Below are 24,804 nucleotides of genomic sequence, written 5' to 3'. Positions count from 1 at the left end.
ACATACAATGTTCAGAAAATCCTATTTCTATAAAGAAATCCCTGTCCTTTATGGGGTATGCTAAACATGGTGCCTTTACAAGACATTCCTTCAATCTAGCCACTGCATCAGACTGCTCTCTTTCCCATCTCCAGGGAGTATTTAGTTTAAGCAGTTTAGTCAATGGTTGAGTGATTTCTGCATAATTCTCAATGAACTTTCTGTTATAGCCTGTCATCCCTAATAAACTTTTTACTCCTTTCACATTTTTAGGATCTTTTAATCTTTGTATGGCCTCTATTTTCTTCCTTTGTGGATTTAGCCCATGTTCAGTCACTTCATGCCCTAGAAAGTTCACTTTTTTCTTGCACCATTGTGCTTTTTGCAAAGATACTTTGGCGCCTGCTTTCTGCAATTGGCCAAGCACATGTCTTATTTCATCAAAATGGCTTTTAAGGTTTTCATTTTTTATCAAGACATCATCCACATAAACTATTGTCCCTCTTTCCGCTGCATCCGGCATGGCCTTTCTCAAAAATATGCCAAATTCACTCCCACTATTGATGTACCCGAACGGAGCTCTAAGCCAGGCATATTGAGTCCTGTCAAATGTAAAGGAAAATAGGTGTTGTATCTCCTCTGCCAATGGCACACACCAATATCCAGATGTGAGATCTAACGTTGTAAATACATTTGAACCATGTATCTGAGCTAGGCCCTGATCAATGAATGGTAGTGGCCATCTAGATACTGGTACTCTTTTATTTAACTCTCTTAAGTCTGCACACAGCCGCCATTGGCCATTTGGCTTTAACACACCTAAAATAGGCGTATTGGATGTGCTATGAATGGGCCTAATTATTCCCCGTGATTCCAAATTTTTAATAATCTCTGCCAATGATTCTAAACATGCCAGCGGTAGTCTATACTGGCGTACAAACACTGGATTTCTGCTACAACCTTCTGGTAGTGTGGCCACATGTAAATCAGTTAAACCACAATCATAAGCATCTTTTGCAAATACATCCTTAAACTCCATAAATATTTCCCTCAGATTGCGTCGATCCTCATCGCTGTCACATGCATCCGCTAAGGAGATCTGCTCTTCTACCATTCTGGAAAATTCTGGAAACTCTTCTGGTAAAGGAATCTCAGCGCTTTCCTCTAACTGTGTGGCTGTGTCTTTTTGTAGAGCTGCCACTTTCAAATATTTTGGCAGATCAGCTTCCACTTCAATGGGCTGATTTCCTGTTTCATTTTCATTTAAATTAAATATTATGCAATCCTCTTGATGGCAGCACACTGTCTCATTTCAATCATAAGGATACACAGAATGAATTTTAAATATTCCTTTGGGCTGAGAGTCCAGGTGTTCTGGCAACTCGCCCTTGGCATCTACATATTTTTCAGGAATATTCCCAATCACCATGTTATTTAAATCTGCCGTATAATGTGATTTTTGTATGGCCATTCCTAATGGGGAGTTTTCCTCTAAATGAATATCCTGACAACCTTTATTATTCACCATGATTTTTACAGATCCCTCACCAATGTCTACCAATGGAATGTATTCATAATCCAGGCCTTGCTGTTTTATGGATTCATTCAGGCATACAAATGCATCAGAGCCTTTCATCTGCTGTCCATTTTTGCATTTCAGTGTTATTGCAAACTGTTTTGTAAATGCAGGAACAATAGTATTTTTCCTCATCTGTAATTCGACTGCATAAGGAACTAGTTGTGCACAATGATAAGCCCTTCTTTTGTCTTCAAATTCAGGCGCCGGCCCACCTAGGCGTGACCATATTTTTTGATTAAGGAAATCTAACACCATACACATTCTGTGCATGATGTCATTGCCCATGTAAAATTCATTTTGTGCTCCACTCACTATCCATACATTATGGTAAATTGTTTTCTGCCCAATGCTAATTTTAAGCATGCATCTGCCTGTAATTCGGTTTTCAAAGTCTGGACTGTCCAACCCAGAAACATATTGGTTTTTAATCCTAAATTTCGGGATTTCTTCCCTCTCCATAATTTTTTGCAACAATTTCTCATTAATGAAACTCCTTTCATGTTCAAGCGCTAAAGTGGCTTTTATTGTTTTAAGATAATCATTTATACCAACGTGAACCCATGGTTGCTCATCTTCCATGTGTATCTCTGCCAGAGTGGTAATGTGTTTTTCTGAATCTGTTTTAGGAACAATATTCTGTTTGCATGTATTCTCTTTTAAATAGAAACGTAATGTGTGTTCGTCTATGGCAGTCTGCCAATCTTTCCTTGGGTCCAAGTATATTTGTACAGGTAGTTTTTCATTGTCGCTCTGATCTTTGTTTTGACACATTAATATAACAGTGACACTAGGTATGCAGCTATTCTGGAGATATACCTCCACAGCATCATTTGTTTTGGCAACGGTGTGACATTCTTTTATATTGCTGTTTTGTGATTTTAGTTTCTTAGGCCTCAATGGTTTTTTGGTTAAGGACCACAGCACTCCATTCACCCCATCTATGAGAGGAGACAATCTTTTCAGGCAATCTGTCCCCATCAGAAATGGAATTTCACAAATAGATGTGATCAATACCTCTTGTTTCATTCTGTGCTTTCCTATTTTTATGTCAACCTCAGTTACACCTATGATGGGCACCTCCTCCCCATTAAAGTTATGCACTGGGCCTTGATTTGCCTTCACTGTGATCTGACTCTGTGGAGGCCTCCCTTCATTGATACTCTTTACCAGCTCCTTGGACATAATTGTGGCCTGTGCGCCAGTGTCAATCATAGCAAAGGTGTGGCATTTTTCTTCTACAGTGATGGGTGCATAATATCTGTCCTCAACTTCCTCTAATACACATAAGAAATGTGAATTCTTACTGATTTCAGGGCTCACCTTTCTCAGGTCTTTTTCACTTTTGGCTAAGCACATTGGTAAATGAAAAGACATTTTTCCCTCCTTTTTACCCATTTCTGTGCGAGGTATTTTATTCATTTCTCCATGTTCAGAGGTTTTTTGGAGTGTGGCCACCGTTCGCCCATCCATCTGGGTAACATCAGAGACCACATTACAACCTTCCAACTGAACATGTGTAACAACATCATTCAGCAATTTGTCATTTTTTAATTCTGTGCATTTGTGATCATTTAGTATAATACCAGCCCTTTCAGCCTCTTCAAAGATATGTGGCTCAAAGAATTTTTCAGGTGATTGACTTGTACCCTCCTTGTGAGTATTTCCTTTTTCTGTCTGTGTTTGGTCATTGTTTTGCTTGCCCAGGGAAGGAGCTATGGCATCCCCACTTACTCCCTGTTCACTGGTATTCCCCATGCATGAGTCATTTTTCTTAAATCTGTCCCTTTGTTCTTTTGGAATTCCTAATGTTTCTTTTTCATTTGTGCAAATCTTTACTGTTTTATTTAGCTCTAAGTTAAACCGTACCTCTTTTTTAGAAGTATTTGCACTTTCTATCACAATTTCATTTACTGGTACTTTCATTTTTAATCCATTAGTCATCTCAGAGTCGTTATGCAAAGTTATATCAGAGCAATCTGTCATTTTGGCACTGCAGTTATCATGAGTACTTAGTCACTTTTCGGAAGCCCCCCGGTCATTGCTATGGCCATCAGCCCCCTCTTTGGAAGGTTGTTTTTGTGCTGTATAGAGCTTTCCTATTTGCTCAGCTAACATTTTCACTTGGGCCTCAAGGCATTGGAACCTTTCCACCTCTCTAGGATCCTCTTTCTGTGGCCTAGGTCGATATTGGTTGTTTTCCCCCTGATTGGATCTATTCTGATACCTCTCAGGTGATTGATACCGGTTGGGATGGTTTCTGAACTCTTGATTCATTTGTGGAGGGGAGCGGGTTGCACCCATCCTTTGATTATAGTCCCCTGGTGGGGAATCATTGTACTGGCGTGGACTGTAGTTCACGTTTTGCTTCATGTCCTGTCTCTCAGATTGTGGGTACTGGCCCCTATATTGATTTCCATTATCAGTAAATCGATCCACATATCGGGGCCTATCCTGATTACCATATATCATGGTGCTGGGATCAAATCTGCTCTGTGTCCCCAATGACTGGTAGGGACCATCATTTCTTTGATCTTGATTTTGTCTCTGGTTATGGTTCATACCTGCCATATCAGACCGGTATCTTACCCGGGGTCTATCTCCTAAATATCTAGGGCTGATGTAGCTCTCTCTATTACTAGGATCATGTGATTGGAACATTGGTACAGGAAATGGCGATCTTTGTTGATTACCCCTTTGTTCAGGTGTCACATTATTTTTACCTTGGCTTTGAGCAGACTCAAGGGACATTTTGGCTGACCTGATTTCCATTACTGTGGCTGAGGGTTCTTTAGATTTAGGCCTAGTATCTTTCATTTTATCACTTTCTCTACCCTGACAATAGAGTACCTCATATAGCTTGGTGCTTTGATGTACAATCCATTCAAGGGACTTGTCACGGTCAAATTCACGGACCAATTGGGATATGATGTCTTTCTGTAGCCCATAGAAGTATGCGGTTTTAAACTCATTGGAATTTGAGTCAAAAGATACATCAAAGCGAGAGAATGCTCTTTTTAAGTCTTGTAAAAATTGGCGAGGTGATGTATTAGGTCCAGCAGTAATAGTGTACGCGACTTTCTTTGCCTCCTGCAATGACTGAAAAGGAGAAAAATGACGCCTAATTTCTTTTTCAAACTCCAGCCATGTCATATTCTGCTGTTCATTTAATCCCCTTATGATGCTGGCCGTCGGGGCATCTAAAGTTAAATGAAAATATTGTCTGTACTGTTCCTTAGGTATCTGGAGCGCTTTAAAAATGTCATGCACCGCTTCTAAGTGATCCTCAATGCAGCATTCACCTCCCTTTTTAAATGGTTTGATCAGGGCTTTAATGGATTTCATTATTTTTATGGGGCTACTTGTTGCAATGCATGGAATTGCACTATTTTGTGATTCAATCCTGTTTTCAGGTGTATGAGATTGGTGGCTGCCCCCAATGGGAGTATCAAATCCCCCAAGGGCGCTGCAACCAAGTTCAGTCACCGGCCCAGTCACTGGGGCACTAGCTCTTTGGGCAGAGCTAGAATTCACCTCCACTCCATTGAATGTGGTACCCTGCCGCCTCTCCTGGGACCTGGGAATGCACATTTGCTGTTCTAAGTCCTTACACTTTTTAAGGAGTCTGTTGGCTTCATCATGCAAATAATTATTTTCATCACTCATTTTATTAATTGCCTCCTGCATATCGCACATTTGCATTTGGCATTCATTGAACTCTTTATTTCTCTTGTCTCTTTCTTGGATCATTTTAATCATTTCTTGTTCTACACTCTGGAGATCACCTTCTTTTTCGCAATGTTCTTTTTGTAAAATCTGCATTTCTGAAACAACCTCATCTTTATCCTGCCTAATGTGATCCACTAAGGCTTTTAAGTGTGTCAATTCTTGCTCACTATCTTCAAATTGTTTCTTGCTTTTGGATAACTGAGTATCAAAGTCTCTGCATTTTAATTGCATGTCTTTTTGGCATACATCCAATTCTGCTCTCAACATTTCCTGATTTTTACTTGCCCCATCTAATTCAGTCTTTAACCTGTTAATTAGCTGAGTATCATTCTCTTGCATTCGCAGGGACTTGTTTAAAATAAACCATATTTTGCCGCATAGCCGTATTAAACAGTCTTTCTCTGCACTTTTATCGGCTGCATTCAATAATCTTGTAAGGCAGACCTGAATTATGCTGCCTTCTGCAAAAATATTGTCTAGTTTTTCTTTCTGCACCTCACCCTGAATGCGGTTACTCCATTCTAAGGTACTGTTCGAAGACCAATTCCCATGTGCAAATAACTTTGCCTCTAAATATTGCACTAGATCTGAGAATGTGGTTTCCCTTTGTGACATTCTGAAATTCGTTTTTAGTGGCACACTGCTATTATAAAATGGGTTCCCTTTAATGTGCAAATGGCAGTGTGAGACACGCTTGCCACGCCCAGTAGGTACTCTATGATCACTTTCCCGGCCTGCAACGCACCATAAATATGTAGGGTATTTTGTGGATATTTGGGGCCTGACGGTATTTTATTACCGCCGAAAAATAACTTAGCAATAATCACTCTTTGTATTCAGATTTGGCCATGTGCAACAATAATACAATGGACATGCATTATTTCAGCACCCAGACCTGCATATTTGGTATACGTGGTTGGTGGTATTTTGGTGAGCATAATTCCCTTGTTTTATTTGTGGCCCCAATGTCCAGAATCCCTTATCTTCGCTTAGATTTTTCGTGTGATCACTAGAGAGACCTCAGACCTGCATTCTAGAGATACCACAATTTCCAGTGATAGTGTTGGTGCGCCACCATGGGCAAACTCACTGACTTATTTACGACAGAGAGCTATATGTGGTAGTCTTGTGGTAATTTCCACTACCTTATATACGGTAGGGAGCTATGTTCAGAGAGTCTCTCTTCCCGTTGGCTCATGTACCTCCAACAAGTTATACTACAGTCACTCACAATTATTCATACTGATTCTGACATGCACACATCTGTCTTAAAATGACCATTGCACTGTTTAAAAATCTCCCCACATCATTGGCATTGTAATGGTAAATAGAAAATAAACCACCCGTCTGTTTTCAAATATTTTCTGTATTATAAAAGTTGCATTTAGACATGATCTCATTCTTTACAGCAATAAAATGGAACAATCAAAGCATTTTCAATGACACACTGCAATTATAGTGGCGGAGAACAGAACTTAAATTGCAACATTAGCACTTGATTAAGACACGCACGGGACTTTCATTTTTCTACACTGACTGCATACTTTCGTGCACACACACAGCTCCCCCAGTTAGGTAATTACCTTATCTGTTCAGAGGCTTCTCTCTGTGAATGTGGCTCTCTTGGCTTAACTCCAGCAAAAAGGAACGCTTGCCTTCTCAAGCCGGGGTCATTGCCTGGAATTCTCAGCTTTTTCAGATAGGACTGCCTCTGCCAGTGGAAAGGTAATTCTTTCAGCTTTCCCCAGTCTCGACTGCAGCAGGACACCCCCACAGCCAGGTCTTCTCCCCAGTAGTGCAGAAAGATGTCTGCCTGTCTTTTTCCCTGCTACTGCCCACTAAAACTTTCCTCTCAGCCCTCTTTATGACGTGTTCCAATGAAATCCATCATCTCTCATCCTCCTACTCTTCAACAATAGCTTCGCTTATACATTTGCAATTGTTGCAAATCTGACTTCCTTCCTCCTGCAGTTACTGTGCACAACAACACGGATAATCAGGCAGAGAAGAGAGGAAAAAAAAATCTGCACACTCATTTAACTGGTTTTCAAAGTATGCCTAATTCTGCAGTAGAGAACACATTTTATTAGTGAGTTATATTAAAATAAGGTTTTATTAGTCAGGTTAATGGTTAATATGTTAGCTGTTAATTTTCAAATGTGTCTCTAGCAATATAGGCATTTCAGGTGAAAAATAGTGTGCATTTTTAAATGAACACGTGTGCTTTTAACTGTAAAAATAGATTTGCATCTTATATGTTAAAATCGTTTTTGACTGAATAGTCTGTCTTTCCTTGTTAATCTGCTAACCCATATAGCAATGCACCGCACCCTTGTGGTGGTGCTGCAAAAAAAAAATGCTACTTGTGCAGTAGTGCTGTACTCTGTGCTGTAACATGCCAAATATCCTTACAGTCCAACAGAATTCATCTACATTGCTTGGTATTGTGCCAATACTTGGTATGTTTCAGAGCATGGAAAATATTATGAAAGTCTAATAAAATGACACACAGAGGGTAAGGTTCAGATACCGTCTCGGAAGGGTAGCTTAGGGGCATCGTGCTCGCCTTGGAAGCAAGGCCACACGGAGGAACACAGGTTCGAATCTCGGGTCTGCACTTAGAAACTTCTGGGTATTAAGCGCATTATAAATAACCTATCATATACATTTTGTGGAAATATTGCATCATGTTGTCCATGGAGGAGGCATATATAATAATGCCCATTTTCCCCAAAACATCTGACATGGTGGCTGCACCAAACTTTTGTGATATAGATTTTGAAAAGGGTCCCTACTTGTTTATTGACACACTTGGAAATAAAGAACATAACTACTAAAAGAGTGTGCCCAGGCAGACCTTGTCCATTTTATATGCTCAGGATGAAACAAATTACTTACCTGTAACTGTTGTTCTCCAGCATGGGCCTGGCATGGATTCACATGCTCATGAATATTCCCCGTCGTCAGGCTGTGAATCCTCGGTAAAGAAAAATCAGTTTCAGTTTCGTTTCTGAACTGTCTTTCTCCTAATAACCAATCACTGGTCTCTGGGTCATACTGCCCCCAGCCAATGACTGCCCTCTACCTAAGCCCCTCCTCTGGCAGCCATCTTCAGATTCGGTAGCACGTAAAGTGGCAGTAGGACCAAGAGAAGAGCCGCAGAGGGGTAGGAGTGAGGGTTCACATGTGAATCCATGCCAGACCCATGCTGGAGAACAACAGTTACAGGTAAGTAACTTGTTCCTGGTCTGGCATGGATTCACATGCTAATGAATACAAGAACACATAGCAGTACACACATGCACAACCACGGGAGGTGGCAAGGCTCAACATTAACCATTTCATCAACTCAACATTAAGCATCTCTTACCTCCTCACCAGGCCCACCTACAGGTGACAAGGTTGCGCAGCACTGCCTGGCCGACTCTGGACTCCAAGCTGTTCAGGAGCTCCCTGGAATCCCGGTCGACGCAGTAGAATCTCGTGAAGGTGTGCGTCAACCTCCACGTAGCAGTCCTGCAGATGTCCAACAAGGACACACCAGACAGGAACGCCATGGTAGCAGCGATCGCTCTGGTTTAATGGGTTCTCGTATGGCCAGGCAACGGTCGGTTTGCCAACCGGTGACAGGGCATGAGGCAGCCGGAGAGCCATCTGTAAATGAAAGCATTTGAGAGGGCTTTCCCTTGCTTCACAGGTCCAAAATTCACAAATAGCTGTGATGTCTTCCGAAGGGTCTTCGTGCGGTCCACGTAGAACTTCAGCTCTCTGGCCACATCCAGTGAGTGCAAAGTCGTCTCGGCTGGGGACGCTGACATGTCCAGAAGGTCCGGGAACCAGATCTGCCTCGGCCATGCCAGTGCGACAAGGATCATCCTGCACAGGGACCGTCTGAGTTGATTGATGAGTCGCAACAGCAATGGTGGGAACGTATACAGGAACAGGCCGTCCCAGCGGAATGAGAAGCCATCGCCTATGCTCCCCGGCTGGGGAAACCTGCTGGCGAACCTCCGGCACTTGGCGTTCATCGCTGTCGCGAATAGGTCGATCTGGGGATTGTCCCATCGTCGGAAAAGGATATCCACTTGATCTTGCCACAGTTCCCTCTCGTGGCACGAGCGCAGCTACCTGCTGAGTGAGTCGGCGATGGTGTTCTTTATTCCTGCCAGATGGAAGGGTACCAGAAACATCCTTTGGGCGACGGCCCAGTGCCATAGATCCTGGGCTTCCTTGGATAGGGCTGGGGATCTGGTGCCTCCCTGCTTCCGGATGTAGAACATTGTGGTGGTGTTGTCGGTGAAGATCCTTATCACCTTGCCCTTGAGGGACGGAAGGGATGACCTGAGGGCCCAGAACACGGCTCAGAGCTCCAGGACATTGATTGTAGCAACCTCTCCTTCGGGAGCCAAAGGCCTCTTGCGTGGAGATCTCCGGTGTGCGCTCCCCATCCCTCCAGGGAGGCGTCCGTCACCGTTTCCTGATGTGCGGGGTCTGGAAGTCCACACACGCCGACAGATGCGTGCGGGTGCCCGCCACCAGATCGCTTGGCGGAAGGTCTCGTTGAGTGAGATCCTGTGTTCGAAGCTGCCCGCCACTTGCATTCAACGGGCGTCGAGGAACTCCTGCAGTGGACGCATCCGAAGCCTGCACAGGCGCACAAGGTAGATGCATGAGGAAATCATGCCGAGCAGTGACTTGATGGACCTCACCCTGGCCACGTCCATGGTAGACAGCCGTTGCACCTTGCCCAGTATGGCCTTCGTCCTTTCCTCCGACGGAGAAGCCAATCGCGCCACTGTGTCGAGCCTGGCTCCCAGGAACAGGGCGACTTGCGATGGTACCAAGTGGGATTTCGCAAAGTTGATCGAGAATCCCAGATCCGTGAGCAGTTGAACGGTCTTCGCTGTGTGAACGACAGCGTGTTCTCTTGACTTTGCTCGGATGAGCCAATCGTCCAGGTAGGGGTAGACGTGGATCCCCTGCAGGCGCAGCCGCGCCGCCACTGGTGCTAGGCACTTGGTGAATACCCTGGGCGCCGACTTCAATCCGAAGGGAAGGGCCTTGAACTGATAGTGCCGCGAATCGCAGGAACTTTCGATGTCCTTTTAGAATGGGGATGTGAAAGTATGCATCCTCCAAGTCCAGTGACGATAGGAAGTCGCCTTCCTCCAGCTGTCCCAGCACGTGCTGGAGGGTGACCATCCGGAACTTCTGGGACTTGATGTACTTGTTTAGATGACGAAGGTCCAGGATGGGTCACCAACCACCGGTCTTTTTCCTTACGAGGAAGTATCACGAATACACTCCGGAGCCCCGGAGCCTCTTTGGGACGAGTTCGATGGCTCCCTTTTTTAGCATCGCCCATACCTCCAGTAGCAGTTGAGGGACGTGGTTTTCCTTCCTGGCCACAGGTGGAATACGGGGACACTTCCTTAGAAATTCCAGAGTGTGCCCACGGACCAGGGCATCCAGCACCCAACGGTCGGTGGAGATGGACTCCCACACGCTGATGAATTTCACCAGCCGGCCTCCCACCTGGGTGCTCAGGTGGCGGCCCGATGCTACGGCGGGTTCAGTCCTGCTTGGCCGCCGCCTTGGCGACGAGATCCTCCTGTCTTTCCGCATCCTCCGTAGGCCTCCTGTGACGAGGAGTGGGCTGCCTGGCGGTACGACGAGGAGCCGCCGCCGAATCCTTTGGAGGCACCTTGCTTGCCTCCGGAGTTCCGAAGGACGGCCGTCGTTGATGAAGAATATCCAAGGCCCGGGCCATCTCTGTGTCTGCCTTGATGGCCTGCAGTGACTCGTCCACTGCCTTGTCGAACCGGTTGTTCCCGTCGAAGGGCATGTCCAGAAACCTGGTCTGAACGTCCTGGCAGAAATCGGTTGCTTTGAGCCAGCCGCGCCGACAAAGGCAAACGCTGTTGCCCATCTGTTGAAAACCAGTGTCAGCAATGTCTGTGGCCACCGTAATGGCGTGGTCTGAAGCCACCTCGCCTTCCTGTAGGATCTCCAGGGCCTCAGCCCTCTTGTCGTCCGGGAGAAGTCCAGCAGGGGAGCAATCTTAAACCACAGCTCCCTGTCATAGCGTGCCACAATCGGGAGGGCGTTGGCCGCTTTAATCGTCGTCGCCGCAGACGAGATGACCCGCCGTCCCATGGCGTCCAGTTTCTTCCCTTCACCGTCCGGTGGGGAAGTTGAAGCCGTCGCCTTCTTCTTGGCCGCCGCGGAGACGACCGAATCCGGGGACGGCTCTGCCCTAAGGCACATGGGGCGGAGTCCGGCACCGGGTACTTCTTCTCGTACCGATCTCCGTCATGCCCCGACCCCATATGCGGCGGCGACAGCATTTGGGCACCCCTTATGTCACCTGGAAAGTGCCCTGGCGTCTTGGCCAACGCCACAAGGTTGGCGGTCCTGTTCGGACTACAACTTCCATCATTCCGTGCCAGTAATGGACTTAGGCACTATGATCACGTGAGGAGTATGTAACGTGTTTCCGCGTCCTCACCCTAGTAGACTATTAATAGTTAACTCAAATGCGGCTCAGGTGCTCCTTAACTGTGCAACTGGTGCCAGTTTCGTAGTGTTTGAATTCCGTTACTTACGTCCTGATTCCTGTTTCCGATTTCCTGGCCTGTTATCACAGACTATTCTCTTGGATTACCCTTTGGTTTTTGGCACCCGGCTCCTTCGGATTGATTCCCCGGTTTCCCAATGTTGCATTGCTTACCTGGATTGTCCTGTTGCTTCGCGTTTGTTTACGTTAATAGTCAAAATTCCAGTTTCTTGGTGTTTAAACTGCTAAGTCTTGTCAAGCAGTTCCTGACTCCCGTCTCAGCTAAGATCTGTACCTTTCCACTTACCTGTGTTCCTCCTTCGGCTTTTTTTTTTACTTCCACTCACTTCCTAATTTTGCTTTCTCTTTTTATCCCTTGTGAAATCCCATTTTTTCTTTTTACTCATTTTTATTCTTGCCATACCTTTGGGATGCTTTGCTGAACTTCAAGCACCTTTTTCCTTGACATCCTGGTTACCACTCTGGACGCTCTCCCGATTTCATCTCTGGTCACCCATCCTTCACTTACCTCTGGGACGCTATGCCAAATATTGAAGGACTGCCTTGGAAACCTTTGTCGTTCGCGCCCTCGTGGAGCAGGTAAGAGTGGGAAGCAAAGGGTGGTGGTTGCCGAGGTTGGTATCCTTGACTACTGTACTGAACTGTTGTTATTGTTCTTTTCTCTAGCTCTGTTGCTGCTGCTCCTGCCTTTTCACTCAAGCCCCTGGTCTGTCAGGTGTACTATATTCCTGCAGTCTGCACTCTTGTGAGGAAAGTCTGGTTGCAATTAGCTCCAGCCTAAGAGTGAATTGTGTAATATATATAACTGTCTAGGTTTTGACAGTCCCTCTTAGCAGGAGCCGTGGACGGGTTCTTCAGGAGCATCAGCCCCTCGTACCAGATGTCATCCAGTAATGGAACTGAGAGGACCGTCTACCTCTTGGCCTCACGCCGTTGGTAGAGGAAACCTTCCTTCTTCTGTTCTTCGGGGCAGAACTGGAAGAGCTCAGATGCCCTGGCAATCATGGCGTGGAAGGAGCCAATTTCGTCAGGCGGGGAGGCTCGAGCGGGTGGTGATGGAAGGTCCATTCTATCGTCACCACCGTCATCATCAGTCTCCATGGTCGCTGTCTCCGTTCCTGTCTCATCCCTCGGACCAGGGGAAGGAGATGAAGGCTGTGAAGGGAGGGGGGGGGGTGAATTCTCCTCCGCTTGCTCAGCTGGGTCGTCCGTTGGGGGTAAGGGCAACCTTGTCCTTATCTCCATACACAAGGCCTGAATCGCCATCAAGATCACTCCTGAGTTGTCTTGCGGCATAGGCATAGGCACCGGCTGCGACGGGAGCGACGGTTGGGGGAGTAGGATCCTCCGTCCCCTCCACGGCTCGCGGTTCCTTGTCAGCACCGCCGTTGCTTTCTTCGTCCGCCTCGTCGGGTTCCCTCCCGTAGGACCGGACCTCCTCAAACTTCTTGTTCAGGATCTTTGCAGCGCCAGCCAGCTCCTCTTTAGAGGCGGTATCTGTGTCCGTAATGGCCACTGGGTCCCCCCCTATTTTTCCGCCTGGGGTTTCACAGGGTCTTATCGATGGGCTGAAAAGAGGTTTCCCTCTGCGGTGGCAGGGAAACTCTAGGCCCCGAGGTCGCCTCCACTGGGGTAGCCTCCACAGGCTTCGCCAGGGCCGCCACGACTCCCTCGATGGAGGCCTTAACCGGGTGAATCAGGGCCTTTGCGACCTCGGGCACGCCTGAGGCCTTCACCTTGGGGCAGGGGTCACCACCTCGCTCCCCCTCTGTTGTCTCCATCGGGAATGACCGGGGCTTCTCCCGAAGCTTACCCGGGTTCTCTGATTTCCTCTTCCCTGAGCCATAGCGTTGGCGCGTGGTTGTTGGCGTCGGTGATAATGCGCCCTGCCTGGCAGTCGAGGAGCCCGACCAATCGGCACTCCCGGTGCCCGCGGACTTGCTCGGACTTCTTCTCACCTGCTGCTGGGCTCTTCTCTTCCAGCCAGTTGGTGAGGCGGATACGACGATACTTCATAGTCCGTTCGGACATGTTCTTGCAAAATGCACAGTCCTCCTCCACGTGCGTTTTGTCTTCGTGAAGGCAGTAGAGGCATCAAGAATGCTCATCCTCCTTGAAGAGATTCTGTAATCCGCATCCAGGGCAGCTCCTGAACAGCTTGGATCCGGGCGTCGTGTTTCCTTTGTCCTGGGCCATGTCCACGCGGGGTAGGCCTCAAAGATATTCCGGAATCCTCCAAGAAGCGAAACTCGACGAAAATTTCGCCCTTGAACAGTGAAGCTTGAGGCTCGATTGACTGAAAAAATGAGGTTAAACTCTTAGAAAATTTGCAAAATGCAGTAAAAGAGCACGAGGACTCCCAACACATGACCGTGCGGTAAAAATCTGAAGATGGCTGCCAGAGGTGGGGCTTAGGTAGAGGGCAGACATTGGCTGGGGACAGTATGACCCAGAGACCAGTGGTTGGTTATTATGAGAAAGACAGTTCAGAAACGAAACTGAAACTGATTTTTCTTTACCGAGGATGCCCAGCCTGATGAAGGGGAATATTCATGAGCATGTGATTCCATGCCAGACCCCATGCTGGAGAAATATATTGCACTATGATCCAATATTCTCCTTCTCTCATGAATTTTACACAACTCAAAATGTGACTGCTTTGACAAGCCAACAGTTGTGGTACAGAACACCAGCCAGGTTAGATTTATATCAGGACACAGATGGCCCCTTTATAATGTCACTTAATGAGTTTTTAATTTTCTTTATCTGCCCTACAGTCTTAGTCCCAGATCCTGAACTGCTTCAAAGTTCCAGCCATATGTCTAGCACATAAAAGGGCATTATTCATCACAAGCAAGCAGGGTCTAGAAGAATGGGTAGCAAATTCTGAAATTGCAGCTTGAAATGTGCACAAGGACCAATCACTTGGTGACTGATGGGGACAATTAGAAAGGCAACTGACCTTATAACAGGGGCACAATGAATAACATTGCTGCCAGTGAACTGCGAGTCTTTTAAGCACTAACTACCATCACTAAGGACCTGCTGAGAAGTTTGATGTGTAATGTCACCAAAGAGGTTGAGGAAATAGAACTTGCTTGTAAGTTCAGAACCTCCTCAATGAACAGTTGCTGAGGATAGGCGATGATGTGGAACACAAAGTCGGACTCAGAGAGCTCACAGAAGACTCTGGGATTCCTCCTGACCAACAGAAATCACCTTTGTTCTGGAAATACAGAATCTGCAACTGCTGATGTTTTCAGTGTTCCTTTCAAGCCTACTGACCAATATAAGGCACTGGGAATCCCACCAGCTAGATACGGTCTGCACCTTAGAGAGGATGAGTTTGGGACTGTAATGCTTACCTGGACTCCTCAGCATTGTAATACCTTCCCAGCCTGTGGACTTGATACCTTGGAGCCTTTAGGGTTCTTTTTCTGTTTGAACAAACAAATGACAACAATAGAAATGCTATAACATCTATTAACCAAGATAATACTATATGAGGTGCGTATACCCCTAAAATCACTCCCTTCTAACTCTAGGGCTGAATTGCCTTCTCACCTGTGTTTTATTATGGTGGCACTCTCCATCCTGCTTTTCTACAGGGGCGCGTTGAGATGGAGAAACAATGGTAACTTGGGATGCTGATGGACTCTGTAGCTTCTTGCATTGAAGTGTCTATTCTTTTAGGAATTAGTCTTTGGGTAAGTCAGCAGGTGAAGATACTGTAATCTTTAAGGGCTTGAATTGATTCCTACGTTTGAGGGATCTCTCTTTCTAATTTCTTTTGTCTTTTTCTCTTTTTCGCAGGTGCAAGGAATTTGGGAAAAGAATTATGGCTGCGGAGTTACTCAGGATGAGAAGTTCGCCAATACAGACTAACTGCAGCCTGCAAGGTGGAGCGCAGTAACAACTGTGAGGTGAAAACTTGAGGAACCTTCAGGTACGTAAACGCTTATAAAACGTCTCCTCTTTTAAACTGTTAAGTTCGTTTTTTAATTAAATACCTCTTGTGTTGTCTGCAGGTTTTTGAAAAGCTTAGGAAAAAACTTTTGGAAAATGCGGTGGCTGCGGATGAAACTTCTGACTGAAGATGCTGCGACTGTGAGTAAAACCTCTGACTGAAGATGCCGCGGCTGTGAGTAAAACTTCTGACGGAGATGCTGCGACTGCGAGCTAATAAACCTTCTTAACTGAATATAACAGCGTCAGAGATGACTTCTGTCGGGTAAGTCTTTTTTGTGAACTACGGTACTCAAACTCTTCGTAAAACTAATGTTTCTATTATTTTCTTTTTCTCAGGTTCTGTGAGGAGAAACGCCGGTAGCGTTACCCGCTGTCAGCGGAGCAGACGCGAAGCGTGCGTCCCAGTAGAGGCGGGGCTTAAGTAGCTCCCTCTGCAAATAAGAATAGAACTGTGCTGCTACTTGTAAATGGGTTTTGCGGGCGGCCATCTAAGTGTATGAAATTACTATTGAACATCACTGTAGTCTATGGAAGTAGATGCTGTGAATGGGGCAAATGCCATATGTGCCAGGCTAACACCCACCTTTGACCTGCTGATTGATATAATGTGCTGTGCCTAGCTTGAATGCCTGAATGAGGATTATGCTCACGGACTGGGATCAGGACAGACTGGACAATCCACAGAGATGTGCGGTAGATAAAGACTGCTGATGAGCCCAGCAGATTTGTGCTCAGAACTCCAGAGATAACTCAATGTTTGGTTAGGTATTGAAACGGATTGGTAGCTATGCCCCTTGGAACCTCCACAACTGCAATGTGTCATTAAAATTAAACTAGGTCATATATTAGTAGTGGGTATACAAATACATTAGCAGGGGGTTAGGTCACTGGTGTACCTTCCTGCAACATTCACTTTACACTACAAACATGCAGGGAGATAGACTGTCCATTGGCCACCTGAGAGAAGGCTTCCACGTCTTGATTATCATATACTTTGCAACCAGACAACTCTTTTGCAACATTGTTTCCCTAATTAACATGACATTATGTCCCAGGTACAGCAGATCTGTAATGCAGACAGGCAGGTACACATTGTAGAGGTGATCTATAAGACAGAAATAAATGAAATTAAAACTGCATGCTAGATTGCAACCGTGTGCACTGATTCAGACATTATGTCTTGCAGTGGAAGAAATAAAGACTAAGCCATTTCACTCTTTAGGAGGTGCCCATGTGATCACCCATAGAGTAATACTTATTGTGATTTACATGTGTTGTAAATGTAATACTAATGAAGGATCCATGTATTTATATATTGCTACAAAACAACCTGAAACTCTGGAAAGTAATACTGTGTTGCCCTGTTGCTTAAGAGTATTCACCGTCTGTGAAAATCAAGAAAAGGTAATCAATGTAACACAGGTATCTTAGTTGATTTTGGGATTGTTGTTGAAATATCTCTTGCTGGAGCTCTGTAAAGAAGGGGTTAGCATACTGAGTGGCCCTTTTGGGGAAAACAAACATTGTTTTGTGAGAGGATGAATCTCATGAGATCTGTGATGGCTGTGGTTGGGATTCCGATCTTGGTGGTCACTTTAACATGAACTTCTGGCATGCTGCAATGCCATCATGTGGACTGTTGGAATAACGTGCGTTGACATCAAACGCAACCAAGAGTGCGCTAGGTGGTACAGAGTCTACCTCTTGAGAAAGTATGTGGCGTCCTGTATAAATGTTTCTTTGACCATCACCATAGGTTTTTTAGAAGGGATTCTATATATGCAGACATGGTCTTGGTCAAGTTATCTACTCCAGACATGATCAGGCCATCCAGATTTCCTGGTTTGTGGATCTTTGGGAGTAAAAAGTCCCAGGAGTTGGATTGTTTTGGATCAGATATTGTGAGGTGTTCTTCTGCGCTGCTTGGCATGGTTTTGATGATATGTGCCAGAGATTTGTTTTGTACCTCATAGAAGGGTCATCACTAAGTTCCTGGTGGTCCATTTGTGTCAAGATGTTAACTGCGTACTTCCATTTTGTACTTGTGTATCCATGACCACAACAGCACCACCTTTGTAAGTTGGTTTCATTATGATTTCCTTATTTGGTGTGTTCTTATTGTTTCTTGGGGAGGGTGGTGGGAGTGAGGTTCTGTTTAGACACTGGTTTGTTGAGTATGTCAGATCTTACATATTTTCTGAGACAGTCAATGTAGGTTTCAGGTTTAAAGCTACAGCCATATATCGGTGTCCATTTCAAGTGTTTGTGCCATGATATTTGTAATTGTTCTGCTGATTGAAGTATTCTTTGAGGCACATTTGTTTGCACTAGAAATATGCTGAAAGAGCTCGCAAAATGTTTTCCATAAGTTCTGCCATTTGTAGTGCGTTGCATTTTGCATTCCCATTCAGATTATCAGAATGCAATATGATGGGAGCCTAAAAGCAAAGACTGGCTTATTTCTTCACACTTGACATGGCACAACTATATCATTAACAAAATACAGATTCGACAAAACAACGCCCTTAGAGCGGCTATAGGTATAGCAAAAAAAAAGCACATCTCAGAGACAAGAAGATAGAATAATTGGCTCACCACTAATGACAACATTCTGTTAAAAACGGCCTCACTTACACATAAGTGCCTGAACAACGCCGCCCAAGCTATCTTATAGAAAGATTCAAGAGGCAATCATCTAACCGCCCAACTAGAATGGCCAACACTAATCTCCTGATGGTACCCAGGTTTAAACTCTCCAGAACTGGAGGATGTAGTTTCCCAGTTAAAGCCGCTCAGTTGTGGAACTCCCTACCCCCAGCCTTAAGGGAAGACCAAACATACCCTCATTTCAGACATAATATCATTAAATGGATTAAAGAAAATGACTACTAAACACAGGGTGGATCCTGACGGCTCCACCTATTATCCTACACCGTATATAACGTCACTTCCCCGCAGCTCTCTGTTTGTGTATTGCATATAATTGTTTGTACATAATTCCTCCTGAATGCTCTGAACTCATTGACTTTTAATGTCATTGTATATACCTACTGACCTTATCCTCTTTGTATATTCCTGCACAGCACTGTAACTAAACTAATATTCCTGTCACTTTCTTTCGACCTTTTATCCTTCATTGTATATGTATGTACAGCACTGTAACCAAGCTGAAAATATTCTTGTTGCTTTTCTGCGCCCTGATACCCTCGGGTCTGGCGCGCATTATAAATAATAAAACAAACAACTAGGCTATGATTTGATTAGTTTAACAAGTGGAAGAGCGTCCATGATGGTTACCTGCTTGAAGTACTTGTTTGACACATGCAAATATCCTAGAACTGTGTATAATGTGCACAGCATTGGCAAATCTTCAAATACAGATGTTAAAAGCCCTTTTAAAAGAAAGATGCCCATTTAGATTCTCCTGCTTGAGGCTGATCTGGGAGCATACAAAGTTATTACTGAGATTTATTTGCGCTTTATTAGCAGCAGGAAGCTGGAGGCCCCACTGCTTTGCTTTCTTGCAAATGGCCATATGAGTGAAAGATCTCTCTCTTAATATGGTGGTGCAGCTCCTATTCACTTCTGTTTTATAGAACAAAAATCGACCATCCTGCAGGCAGAAAGGGGGAACTGCCCAATACGATGTCTCTTATTCTGTGGATGGGCTACATTTCCTTCCATCGAAGACACAGAAATAGTCGACATGTTATTTAATTAAATGGAGGAAAAAGAGCCCTGCGATGGTACTGTATGCTGTTCCCTGTGATATCGCCTGTCCCTTTTAGATGTGTTAATTAACTTAACACTGTGAGAAGCATTTATTTAACTTATTAACAGCAGCAGGTGACCATTAACACTCATCCCCTCCCTTACATACATTATGGCAGGTTGGGTCCTGGTGAAAAGAGGGCCGTCATTGACCCTCAGGCCACAGCCTATATATGCCATTGGCTAGGAGCAATTGAAAGGGGTATGCAAGCCACTATTAAGCACTATTTAAATAAATAGACCTTTAGATAGAATGCTTCATCTTCCCCGTCCACATTCCTGGGGAAGCACCAAATTCAGTGACCCCAAGTTGGCAGTTATGAACACCCTCATCCCCTTGAGGCCACATTCTAAAATGCTGCTCCCATTTGCACTGGATACTAGGCATCAGGAATGATGACTGGTGCAGTATTAATGCCAGAACAACTTTGTACGCTTGTGGACATTCCCTCCCATGTTAGATATTCAGAACATATAATAACTAAAATTAAACATTAGCCCTTCAACCCACTCGCTAAACATAGAGTCGAATACAGACACTCCCCAACAGAAGGCTCTTCAGGTGATCTTAGACAACATCAATATCCCATGAAATTGCAAGCAATTATTTAATTGCACCTTTCAAAGTTCGCAATAATACTCAACTACTTTATTTGGGAGAAAAAACATCTATGCTCAAACTAATGGAAATGGGATGAGGTAACGTTATCCCAACCCTGGCACATTTTTATATGGTGGAACTTTAAAAACAATTCATACAATCTGAGGTTAATTCATACAAGATCAACTATTGGTATTTTTATTATGGTGGTATGTTTTTGGTCTGGTAGGGACCGAGAGAAACTAATTCTTGACTTGATTAATGCATGTAACCCCAATTTACTGTTTACAATGACACATAGCAAAGAAACAAATGCGAGGATTGTACGGGGAGTCTTCATTAACAACTGGAGCTCACTGCGCTGATGCCAAACCCAAAATGGGCAACTTCTGAGTCACTTGTTTAAAAGGCATGAGGGTGGATGACTTGGAAAACTTTGTCAGAGCCAAATGAACCCTATGTGCCAACTAGCCCAGCTTCACACTCAGATCTAAGTCCTTTGGCAAGCAGATGCAGAATGCCCAGATCTGTCACTGGAAGGAACAGCACTCCGCCGGGGAAGTGGCAGATGTAGGTAAAGAGGGCCCAGACTCCACACTTAGTGGCACAAGCTAAGGTCTGGAGAAGTCGGACTCTGACCGATGCTGGCACGTCCGGTGATGCTTTCTGGAAGAAGAATGAGTATTGACTTGAAGTGCTGATGCCACTTTCTTTTCTGCTCATTATTCAGACCGAGATGAACGTGCCAAAGACAGTGATTCAGGGTTTCTCTGGAGTGCTTTCTTTGCAGAGGACCATAAAAGGTTTGCTCACACACTCCTTCACTTCCTGGAGGTGCATTAGCAACATGACCCCCACTCTTCAGTGTCATCTTTCCCACGCACAAACACACACATGAAGTCGTCAAATAACCTGCAAAGCTTGGAGGGGTTAAAACCTGATTTCGGAAGAAACATTGTAAACAAAAAAAATTCAAATGAAGGGACTGTTCAAAAACAAATGCCTTGCCTTGCTAGTGGGGGAATGAAAACACTATGAAAGATCCCGTTAGCTGTTCCAGGTATGTATACAAATGGATGCCCTCACTTCAGGCACAAAAGGGCATCAAGGAGCTGTGACAGAATCAATCTTAGAGCAGAGGTCCGAGCTGCACGTTCCCCATTTCAAAACCTCTCAAGTCTGAGGACTCTGTGGAATGAATGCATTCTTTGGGAGTGCTCTTTATTCACACTAAGATTAAAGTAGTGATCATGTTTTGTACTCTAGTAGCCACATCATCTACAAAGTGACAATCAAACTTTTTAACTCGGTTATAACAGCTGAAAACTCACATCTAAAGTGGGGCACTAGGTCCTATTTCATTAGATGGGACCATCTAAAATATAACCTTGGGCCTCTTGTGGAATGGCCACGTCTAGGGAATCTGTTGAATATCACAGAGAACAAACCTTTTGACTCGACTCTTACAGGATTCTGTAGCACATGGGAGCTTTTAGATCAACAGTAATGAGCTGCATATAGCAGCAACTTGTCGAATTATAAGATCACTGCTTCCCCGCTTTGGAGGACATCTAAAAAGGTATACCTTAAATCTAAAAATTATTTATTTTAAAATCAATTTCTTTAAAAGAAAATAGGTGGTTACAACTTTCCAATTTTGTCCATTACTTCTGAATAAATGCTGTAACATCAACTTGCCAATATTCAGACATTGTATACAATTTCTTAACCCTCAACTTTCATGTTCTATCACCATCATTTCTATACAACTCTTTTCAAATAAATACATATTACATTACCCTTTATGAGTGTGCCATATAATTCGTACAATAAGCTATGTTGGTGGCATATAAATACAAGTCCGCTTTGCATGAGTCACTCTGCCTCAATATGCAGTCAGTGTTTCAAGACAAAATCGTCCCAAGCTTGGCTAAGTCAAAAGGTTAAAGCAATATCCCCACACTCCTGAGGGAACAAAAAAGAAAACAGGGACACACAATTCAACTCTAGTGCAGGTCAAGTAAACAGATTAGGATTGTCTGTACATTTAAAAAGGTATAATATTTAGTGGATATGTAAAAAGTAATGATTGTGCCAAAATGGCTGATTCACAGTATATGTAGAGTTTCGTTTGTGATTTTTCTGTTTTCCTTACTAAGTTCCTGTGTGGCTACATGGAACAAAACCTGTTCTGGTGGGGTTGTAGGTAGGGGTGTTGTTGACTGCCACCCTATGGCACCTTGATATATGCTGGAATAATAATGAATCTGCGCTGGAGTGGACTCATGTTTTTGGGCTCGTTTTTGCCTCAGGAAAGTGGGGAATATCGTTGCAACAGAGTTTAGATATAAAGTTCCCATCGCAAATAATTGCGTCACAAATTTCCTATTGCTTCGACTGAGGTAGTTTTATCATGCCAGCAATAAATAATTCCTTTCCAGTTATGTATCTCTTTGGGAAAGTCTTCCACTCCTTCGTCAGGTTTTGTATTAATTATCTTTCATTTTAACTTGCGCCCCTGGTGGACAGGATGTTTGACTGCCATGAACTCGTGCTGCTGACAAGAGTTTGTAACCCTTTTTGGCCCGTCCCTTCATAAAGATAAAGTTATGCAAAATAAACAAATGGAAATCCAAACAAATGTTTAAACTTGTCATATGAATATGAAGGTCTTTACCGATTGTAAACTTCTAACATAATTTTCCACAATTGTTACTATTTATTTACATGGAAACCCCTCCAGTGTACCTCCTTAAGTAGTGCAAAGGAGATACATTGCTAATTAGAAATGCTAGTTTATTTCTAGATTAGAGTGTTAATACATGGAGTAACTGAACACATTTCCCGAATTACTGATGTGGTTTATAGAGCCCAACACCAAATTAGATTTTTGGACCATCCACAAACTAATGTATTGCAGCTTGCTGTCTTGTTTGATGCATGTGTTTTTCCGTGACCGACAAAAGGTACTGCATGGGTGAAGTTGCCTGGCTTGCACCTGAAACAGCAAAGGGATTTTATATGAGGCGGAAAAAATACAAACCTAATTTTTAAAAATATTGCTTATTTAATGTACTTATTTCTTTCAAATTAATGTCAAAACAAAATTTTATATTTATGGAAGATTTTTCAAAGGTAATATGGACATACATTAACCACCTTCCTTTAAGCACTTAAACAAATTACATTCTTCAGAGTTCATCCAAAAGCAGCCTTGAGTTGATCCTCATATGCATATGAGAATCGGGAGAGCTCTCCTAGCTGATCTTGCACTTGAACTCAGGATTTTAGACTATGTGCGTTAACTACATAACCTGGCTAGATTAAGGTCTTTTACAGCAATTTTAAAATCAGTTTCGACAATGAAAAATGGTTTGGGACCTCATATTGAACAGAAATGGTCCTCCCTTTCAGGTCAACATTCGCAGAGTTACTAATCTGACCTGTCAAACTGTTGGCCACCAGAAACCTTATGTACCAAGATTTATATTTTGAGAAGAAAAAGCACACTGTAAATATCCCTACTCAAATGTGAGCAACATCATTGTACATTTCAAAGTAGATATACAAAATTGGTGTATCCGTCTATTCAACTGGTTATACGAAACATTGGGAGTGCAGTTCAAAACATAATTATAAAGGAAAACAACAGTATTAAATTAATTTGTGAAATCCTTTTCAACAAAAGACACCCCCCCATTCAATCTGAAGTTACATTTTAATCAACAATATATACATAAAATACCAAAAAAATATAAGAATTCCTGTTTGCAAGGGTGGTCATTAAATGCAACTTATCAGCTGTCCACTGTCTGACACACTTGATCAAAACTTGAAAAGATCACTTCCTGTAAGGTTGCGCAATTGAGTCCTTGTTTACTGATATTGATCAGTGACAGGTGAAAGTTCTAAAAGAAAGTTTCAGCAGTAGAAATTATAAAAGGTCTGTCAACTCTGGTCATCAATGCTGGTGTTCTTGTACTGAAGGCCTTGAGGGATCTCAATTGACAGGAGGTAGTTGTTTGTCAATAAATTGCTTCACATCTGCCATTTCCTGTTGTACAATAAAACTTGATTAGAAAAGAGCCCTCACAGACTCACTCATTATTCATTTATTCATCTTTACTTGTTTATATTTCAGCAAGAACTTTAACAAAAGACGTTAAAAGAACCAATACATTTTCATAAATCACATATTTCCTGACAAAAGAAAATTGATACATTTACACTTTAGACCATAAAAATGTCATCTGTCAATCACAGCAATTGGTATTACATTAAAATGTTAATACATCCTTATTGATTAAATATCACAGTTCGTACTTACTAAAAATCATTTAAAACAGTTTAAAATGTATCTATTCGTAATACCCCTAGTGTATCTGCTACACATCTCTAAAATGTTGCATTCCCAGTCGCTTTTCCACTATTTTACAAACTGAGTAAAGTGCAACGTGTATTTGTTGGTTTATAGTGATTGAATCGACAGCCAAACCATCGACAAAAAAAAACATCGAATGCATTTTTTTATGGGGGGAGTTCCCCCCAACCCTCATTTTTTTAACATTTAAAACCAATTTTTGCTAAACTAAACCCTTTATC

General features: G+C 43.6%; 1 protein-coding gene across 2 annotated transcripts in view; it reads right to left on the bottom strand.

Annotated features, from left to right (window-relative positions):
• Positions 1–24,804, bottom strand: part of LOC138497518 (acyl-protein thioesterase 1) — a 1,189,877-nt gene that overhangs the window by 427,374 nt on the left and 737,699 nt on the right. Inside the window, exon 9 of one of the 2 annotated variants that reach the window (XM_069621049.1) lies at positions 23,902–24,256. The exons of the other annotated variant lie outside the window; for it this stretch is intronic. Within the exon in view, the coding sequence (XP_069477150.1) occupies positions 24,203–24,256 (54 nt within the window). The 3' untranslated portion in view covers positions 23,902–24,202. Of the gene's footprint in view, positions 1–23,901; positions 24,257–24,804 lie in introns of those variants that run through there. 2 annotated transcript variants of the gene reach the window in all.

This window comes from Ambystoma mexicanum, chromosome 5q, assembly GCF_040938575.1.
Source record: "Ambystoma mexicanum isolate Mex_15411 chromosome 5q, UKY_AmexF1_1, whole genome shotgun sequence".
Taxonomy (NCBI): Eukaryota; Metazoa; Chordata; class Amphibia; order Caudata; family Ambystomatidae; genus Ambystoma; species Ambystoma mexicanum.
This window is presented reverse-complemented; position numbering and strand designations above follow the sequence as displayed.